Genomic DNA, 8,809 nt, shown 5'->3' with positions numbered 1-8,809 from the left:
TTATGATATGTAATTTTGGAGAATTGGATGTATTATTTGAGTTGTACCTTGTAATTTACTTGAGAAATGTAGTAAGTGATTGAGTCCCGGCGAGAGCTGGGCAGGCGGTCCGCTAAACCCTTTGGTTCGCCTTAGGGGGAGGTGGGGTCGTTACAAATGGTATCAGAGCTTAGGCTTCAGATCTTTGTAGTGTATCCTAGGTTTAAAGTTTAGGATGCCGGACTGTGGGATTGGTTTGTACGTTCAGTGCTCTTTTGGAGCGTCAGTTGTGACTCTTGAAAATGGTACACGTAAGATATGACTTGATGAGCTTCGTTTAAAACCATATGGTCTGAGTCGTGAAGTTTCTTAGTTTGAATTCTTGTACTTGTGTACCTGATATTTTTCCTGAGGAAATGCTCGTGAATTTTAGACGAAATATGGTTTAACGTACGATGATGTGAATAGAAATTATGATTGAGTTTGAGATAAGTTGTAATGGCACAGGTTAGAGCGCAGAAGATTTTGTCTTGTACTCAAGACTTAACTGAATGAGGAAATTGAAATAATGACTTGGACTTGTCCAATAAGTGTTGGCTTGGGTTTTGATACATTATGGTGGTGGCTGGATTGTTGAGAAAATTTTTGATTTTGCAACCTTCATCTAGTCTTCTTGTTTGATTAAGGATGGCACCACCCGATTTGTAAGTGTTGGGATTTGAACTACTTGAACTGCCGGAAACTGACTAGGCTGAGTTCACTTGAGACTTGAACATTGTTTAGACAAGTGTGCTTTTACGTACACTTAGTGGTTGTGATTTGACTGAATATATGGTATTTCATTTACGCATGAGCAAGTAGTTTGGTTTGTATACGACCTGTAAGTAGACTTGAATTTGAATCGGCTAGTGTACCCTTACATACACTGGATAGACCTGACCTAACTGAAAATAGGGTATCTCTTTTACTCTTGAGCAAGTATCTTGATTTATATATGATCTGTATGTGGATTTCAGTTTGATGACTGCTTGAGAGTGTGAATTACTGGGCATAAGCTAGGCGAGTGAGTTTCTCCTCGTACCCGTGTCCCTTGAATCTGAAATAATTGACACTGCTTTTGAACCGATATACTTGAACCCTGCTTTTGACTCTGTTTCTGAACATTTTCGTACTTGTTTCGTTGTAGACCGGCTACTACTCCTCTGTAGCGGTTGAACTGAACCTCTCTGATGAGGTATAGCCTGTTGTGTTACCAAGCACCGCCATTCTCTTGGCGAGGCATACCTGTTGTGTTTCCAAGCACCATCAGGGATGAAATTCTTGAACTGAACCTCTTTGATGAGGTATTGCCTGTTGTGTTACCAAGCACCGCCATTCTTTTGGCGAGGCATACCTGTTGTGTTTCAAAGCACCATCAGGGATGAAACATTGACTTGAGGCTCTCTGGTGAAGTTTAGCCGTTGTGCTAACTTGTTGTGTTATAAAGCACCACCAGGGCCAATTTCTTGAGCTAAGATCCTCTGGTGAAGTTTAGCCGTTGTGCTAACTTATTGTGTTATAAAGCACCACCAAGGATGAAATTTTGAACTGAGATTCTTTGGCGAGGTATAGCCGTTGTGCTAACCTGTTGTGTTGTCCAGCACCGCCATGGACAAAATCTTGCATCTGAGGCTCTGGTGAAGTATAGCTGAGTGCTAGATTGTTGTGTTATAAAGCACCACCAGGGGTAATTTCTGACCTGAGATATCGTTATGTCCTGAATTATTTTTCCAAATATCAGGGACTTTAAGTCCGATTTCGACCCCTTTTTGTATATGTATCCAGTTACTCGTCTGACTATCTATTGGATCAAGATTATTTGATAAGTTGGATTGGAGTACTTTTAGTACTTGATTGTGATGAGTGATTCTTAGTATGTGATAGACCTTTGTGATATTTGATCTGATTAGTATTTGATTATGATAAGCGAGATTGAAATGATTCTTAATACGTGATCGACTTTCGAGAACTATTTTGATCTGATTAGTACAAGTTGGAATGTCGAGGACGACATTCTTTTAAGGAGGGGAGTTGTAACGCCCCGAGGCAGAAGAAAAGGGAGAAATTTCTGGTGAATAGTGTTTTGTGGGCAATTCGGCCAGAAGCCGTGCAAATTCCTTATATTTTTCTTAAAATTCCCTTTTCTTTGACAAATACCACTTTATAATGGCCCTACTACTCAATCATTCCACAAAGAGTGCCAATGAGCCTAGAAAGTATGGTTTCACACTTCGGTTTCAAGTTTGGAGCAAAACTAGGGTTTTCGTAATTTTTCGCCGGATGAATTTTCGGTACAGAGTGAGGATTAAATTTGGGAATTAAAAGTGACTTTTAAGTGAGAAATAATATGTGACTAGTAGCAATGATATAAGTTTAGTGAATGGGAATTAAAAACCCTAGTACGTGAGTTTTTAAGAAAAACGGCGCGAACCGGCGGGTCCCGCGCACTACCGATTGAACGCACCACTTGATCACCATTTTTCTTACCAAACTAGCTTATTGACTTTGAGCAAAATATCTTCTTAAATTACAGCTAAGGCTGACCGAATTATGAGGCTTAAAATGCAAAGGAAAAGAAAGAGAAAAATGGAAGGTAGTGGTGGCGACAAGTGTCGCCACCTTAGAGCTTCGTGACCAAGACTTGGTCTTTCCATTTAACTCCAAATTTTACAACTTTCCCCTTCATTTTTGCTGCTGCTTGGCCGAGAGAGACAAGAGAGAAAAACACCAAAGGAAAACAATTCCATCTTCTTGATTTGCTTCAACCCAAGTAACAAATCCAAATCCAAACCGATTAAAGGGTAGCTTGTGAGTTAGGAAGCTTGAGGAACCAAGAAATATCAAAGGGGGTGAAGGATCACTCTACCAAGCCTTGTTTTTGAGGTACCAACATTTGATCATGATCTTTGTTACTTTGAATCTTGCTTTAAGATGTGTTTTTAGCTTAATTTTGGTTTGATTTCATGATTATGCAAGTGGGTGTGATGAATTTGGAAGTTTTCCCCTTTTATATGATGAACTAGGGCTTGGGGAATTTCTGCCCAATTTGATGTATGATATATATATATATTGCAATTGAGGTTTTATAAGGGGCTTTGGTAGTGATTAGAACAAGAAAATTGAGAAAGTTCCATTGATTACAAAAAATTCCAGAATCTGGAAAATTTTCCCCAACATTCTGTCCGAATTTGTAACCCAATGTTAGAGGCCGAATTGGCCTTAGGTCAAAGAATGAAAGTTGTATATAATGGTATTTTATAGGTGGCTACAAAATTTCAGCTCAATCGGAGCAACGTAGGTCATGAAAAGTCCAAAATACCCTTACTGTTTTAAGTTTTTCCCCAGCAGTCCGTGTGATCAGTTTGTCCAGTTTATCACGTTTTTTGACTAGGATTCGTACTGATTTAGCTTTTTTCCAAAACATGAAAGTTGTAGTATTCTGACTTAGCTTTCAAATGCCTCTAAGAACACCAGAATTGGACTTTTGTAGCCTGAGATATGTCCATTAAAGTGTAATGCGGTTAAACAGCCGACAAAGTGGATTTTGGTTCTGTAATTTGAGGATTTTTCTAAGTTACATTAGAAACTGGACTAAGTGACCTTCATGAACATTGTAGCCCTGAGTCTTAGCTTCGAAACGGCATAGGTTGCGTCTCAATCCGATAAGCGTAGCCTCGTATATGTTATTTCCGCATCCATACGTCAAAGCTGTCTTTTGCTAAATTGAATTTCTGCACTTGCTATTATTGTGAATCTTGATCTTATGATATTGTGAGCCTATGGAACGGCTCTTGACATGAATTGCTGATATATGTGATGTTGGGTTTTGGTTGAGGAAAAATAATGAAGCCTAAATGGCTGGAAAATTAGGTAAACACAAAGGGCATGCTGCCCGAATTTTTACTCGAAAACTAGAAAATTATATTTGCAACTTGAGTGAAGGTTAAGTGATTACCACTTGAACTAGCGAGAACTTTTGCTACTTTGTTATCGATGGTTATACGTTAAAAACCTAAACGAACTTGTACTCTTGAAGAAAAGATATAATGGCCAATGTAAACTTGTATTTCCTTGTACTTTCAACTCAAGTATTGTTTCCAAGTATATATGCTACAAAAACCTTATGATTTGAAAAGCGAGCAAGTGTTTCACGAATGCCTTTCAAATGAATTTCAATTGGTTGATTCTTATGAACGGAACGTTTAAGTTTCAAATCTTATTCGTGTTTCAAAGTTCTCAAATCGGATTTTTATCGCAAATCTGGACTCCAAATCTGGAGTATAATTGAACGTGACTACTTCAGGCACTATAGTTTGAGTGAGTGATCCCTCAACTATTTCCAAAGTTACTTTTGAACTAATTCCTACATTTATTACTCCATTGCATATCATTTGGGTTTGGGTGTATGCCATGACATAATTTGGCTCCAATGAGTTCCTGGAAAGTCTTGTGCTTAGAACCAATGTCTCCACTATTGTTTACACATTCTTTGGAGTACGATGGCTCCTTACTTCTGTTTCATGATTACCTGATCTAAACGAGGATTGGATATTTAAGTACAAGAACTTCACTGGCTCACATGAGCAATAAATGAACATTTGATTACTGCATCATGACATCATATCAATGCTTTATTGTGAAATATACTTGGCTGTTGATTTTACTGGTCACTCGCTGAGCTTCTAGCTCACCCCCTATTATCTTCTTCTCCCCACAGGGATCGAAGTAAAGGAAAAACTTGTTTTTGGATCTTTGTGTGGCTGGATGGCGTACATCTTGTATAGTTTAGTTTTAGTTTTGGTTTGTGTACTTTTGGGCTTGTATAAATATTTGGAATTGAATCGGATGTAAATCTACATTTTACGCTTAGAACTAGTTTCCGCTTCGCTTATGATATGTAATTTTGGAGAATTGGATGTATTATTTGAGTTGTACCTTGTAATTTACTTGAGAAATGTAGTAAGTGAGTGAGTCCCGGCGAGAGCTGGGCAGGCGGTCCGCTAAACCCTTTGGTTCGCCTTAGGGGGAGGTGGGGTCGTTACAACTTAAGCTATCACCAAAGCAAATTCTTTCGGTGAGCCACAACATCTTCCGCTTTTCTGAATTTTTTTTTTCCGGCAGGGAGGGATGGGATTGAAGAAGTAGGGAGAGGACACATTCGTTAGATCTTTATAGTGATTAATGAAATGAAAATGTTTACTTTTTCATGTTTCTATATCTCCTTGTTTGGATAGAGAAGAAAAGGAAGCAGGAGAAATTGTCAAATCAATTGTACTTGGGAGTTTCTAGTCAACTGGGTTTTTCTTTTTGAGCCTATTAGACTTTTGTGAAAATGCCTGTTAGGAATATTTTCAGTAACAATAGTATGTGATGTCACAGACACTTCTTCTTCTTCTTTTAACATTTTCTTGTTGGAAATTCAAGATTGGAGATTGTTAGCTTGAAGATTGAGTTACCAACATTTGCTTTGATGGGTTTTCATCTGATCTAGACCATTTTTTTCACTTACTTTCTTCTTTTGTTTCTTTTTTTTTCCCAGGTTGAAACATTGAAAAAATGGATAGAAGTAGCGGTCTTAGTAAGAAATGTTGCTATAGAGCAACAAGTGATGAGGATAAAGCAGACAGAATCAGTAATCCACCAGAAAATATTTTGAGTCACATCCTATCCCTTCTTCCGACAAAAGATGCTGTTCGAACTAGCGTGTTGTCAACAGAATGGGTGTACAGATGGACTTCCATTTACAATATCAGCTTTGATGATAATTTATGCAATTTTGAGGCATGCAATAATAAGGCTAAAAGGGGAAGATTCATGAGCTTTGTGGAGAGGGTACTTTTACTTTGTAGGAATACGGTGTTTGAAGAACTGCAGCTTTTTTGCCGTTGGAACTATGACCATAGTCGTGTGAAAACATCGATGTCAGCCATGCTAAGGTGTACAGTTAAGAAGGTTGATATTCGGTATGATGGGCCCCTCAATTTCCCTAAAATTTTCTTTAGTTGTGATTCCGTAATTGAGCTGAAGCTTCGAGTACGCGATGTTCGTCTTCCTGACGACTCTCTTCATTCAAACCTTAAAATTTTAGCCCCTTCTTCAGTTTGTATTCAAAGTCTTGGCTTACAGAGCACCAGGAATCTATTCACCTTCCCAGTCCTTGAAAAGCTTCATTTTCAGAAATGTCAATAGTCCTTTGCGAAGAGTAGTAAACTAGATGCTCCTATGCTTGCCAGCTTTGAGATTACAGATTATGTTTGTGATATTGGATCAACTGAATTTGAAGTGGAGATTTGTTCTAACGAACTTACCAAATTCTTGTGTAGAGGTAGGGGTTGTTTAGAAAAGTTTGTCTTGTCTAGTCTGTCAACAGTAGTTGTAGCATCTCCTTTGTGTTTATTCATCCCTGAAGATCTTCTTCAATAAATGCCTTTCGAGCTTGCACACTGTTGCAAGGATTCTCACCTATCATCGGATGCCTTGAATTACCCGGCCCCATCATTGAGGTTAATTCCTTCTTCATCTTATTATGATGGGCTTTTTTTTTGCCCCATCTTTGTTTCTTTAAAAAAAGTATGTAAATCTCTTCGATAGATCATGTAACTGCATATGGCCATGGATGCATTATCATTTTTTTGTTGAGGGCTGGTTTATGAACTGTGCCTAACCTCTGCTGAAGCATTAGAGACATGCTTATCATAAATTACATGATGTAATGCATAAAACTGAGAGTAGTATGTTTTGTAATCAGATCGAGAGCTGATGAGATAAGTTGTGGCAAAATGGATTCTGTAATCTAGTTTCTCAAAGCTTGCGTCTTTCACATTGTTTGCATGCTCTGTGAGTAACTTGATAATGAAGAATGATGTCTAAGAGAATGCTTGCAGTTTCTTTATTCATACAGAGCATGCTGTCATTATTGCTCCATCATTTTATTCTAGCAAACCCTTCTTTTAATTACTAGCTGAACTTGCTTTTTCAATCATCTTTTGTTTCATTATGTTGTCCAACACTCATCCTGGATTCAGCAGCATATATCCATTTGCAATAAGCCATCGATAAATATGGTCTGCAAGAAAATAGAGAATTCTTTTTTTTTCTTTTATTTTTAGAAAAAACAGACAAAGTTATCAAAGAAATCACTAATGGAGAACATGAAAAAAGAAATGGATAAAACATTTTAATTTAGGAAAAGAATCTGTGAATTATTCTTTTATTCTTGTGCTGTCTATTGCTATTTAGCATTTGTCATTCTATCACAAAGGCAAAAATCGAGAAGGTTAAAAGGATGAATTTTCAAGGGCAATACTTGTTACCTGAGATTGTTAATTTCTCCTTCCACTGGGTGCTCTCTGAGAACTATTCTGAAGTTGTTATTTTACCCACCAAGTACAAGTGCCACGAGATCTGTACTACTTATATGGAGGAGACTGGATAAATTTGTCTTTGGTCATTTCCAATTTTGTACTTCGCTATGATTTGGCTCTTAATTATCTACCTTGGCTGAACACTCTTTTTAGACAACATCATTGTGTTGTTCATCATTCTCTTTAATTGACGCTTAACTTTAATTAATCCCTAGGCTACCCATGCAGAAAGATCGGGTCCTCTTCCAATTTTTCATAAGCCGACCGACCTCCAAGTCTATTCAGGTAGACTAGGTAACAAGTTCAGTGAAGCACTAATTGACTTGCTCAAGAGGGCACTAGCTCTTGAATTGCTCACTTTTACTGGTGTAAGTAATAATGTTCATTCACCATTTCCCAAAATCAAAGTAACTATAATTTCCCCCCTCTTCATGGCTCTCTTTCCCTGGATTTGTGCGTGTATGGTTTATTACACATGCCACAATGCTGATCTTCAAAGTCAATATTGTTAGTTTGTGAAAGTTCTTTTATTCATTACTTTTTAAACCAAATCTGTTAGCCCGTTGGTTGGTTTCTGGGAAGTCTGGTTCTACAGTGTTATTGTTTGAAATGCTAGCAAAATTTTGATTGCAAAATCGTGGGATGCTTTTCAGTCATCTGAAGGGGTAAATCAGTCATCTCCGGCTGAATCAGCCATGCTTTTCCATGGCTGAATCAGCAGCTGAAGGGGTAAATGGATCTTGAATATTTTCCTTCAGTCGCCAGTCACCACTTTTGTAAGAATTAATTCTTACTTCAACTCTTAATGTAAAGAGCAGAGAATTCAATAGGAGCGATCTCAGAGAAGCAGCTTTCTCTTTTTCTTTTTCTAGGTTTAAGGTATTGCCCTTTGTTGCCTCTACTGAGGAGTGGTGGTTCACTACTTTAACAGTAATATTCTTGGCATTGCAGTTGAAATATAGTGACGTACAAAAATTAGAATTGGTGTCTAAACTTTTATTCTCTTGTTATTTGTTGATTTACTAATTGAGAATAGAGTTCATATTTTGGTACAGCATACAAGGGGCTTTGTTTGTTAAGTTCCTTTACTTTTTTTTTTCGAGACGATAACTGTTGTATAATCTATTTTAGGGGAGCAATCAAGCTCAAATCGGGTTGAGATCCGGGTATAATAGAAAACCCGCTAACCCGAACCTGACCCGTCAACCCGAAACGAGTCAGGATACCAGACCCCAAACCCAAAAATTTCGAGTTGGCGGATCAACCTGAAATGACCCAAAATTTAATTTTAATTTATTAATTTGTCACTGTAATTTCTAATAAAATCAATTTCTCACAAAACTAATTATATAATCAAGTAATAAAAATTTAAATAAATAATCCCAAACCAAATCCAAAATAAATTAAAATACCGTAAAATTGTTTTA

The 8,809-nt window shown here is 37.5% G+C and overlaps 1 protein-coding gene across 1 annotated transcript; it reads left to right on the top strand.

Moving 5' to 3' along the window:
- The first annotated feature begins 5,574 nt into the window (after nucleotides 1–5,574).
- Nucleotides 5,575–6,207, top strand: LOC113687373 (F-box/LRR-repeat protein At4g14103-like). The gene has a single exon (XM_027204994.1). The coding sequence runs from the start codon at nucleotides 5,575–5,577 to the stop codon at nucleotides 6,205–6,207; it is 633 nt and encodes a 210-aa protein (XP_027060795.1).
- The last annotated feature ends 2,602 nt before the right edge of the window (nucleotides 6,208–8,809 follow it).

Source organism: Coffea arabica, chromosome 5e (assembly GCF_036785885.1).
Source record: "Coffea arabica cultivar ET-39 chromosome 5e, Coffea Arabica ET-39 HiFi, whole genome shotgun sequence".
NCBI classification, from domain to species: domain Eukaryota; kingdom Viridiplantae; phylum Streptophyta; class Magnoliopsida; order Gentianales; family Rubiaceae; genus Coffea; species Coffea arabica.
This window is presented reverse-complemented; position numbering and strand designations above follow the sequence as displayed.

Coding starts and splice junctions, on each gene's coding strand:
- LOC113687373 (XM_027204994.1), top strand. CDS start 5,575: ATGGATAGAAGTAGCGGTCTTAGTAAGAAATGTTGCTATAGAGCAACA.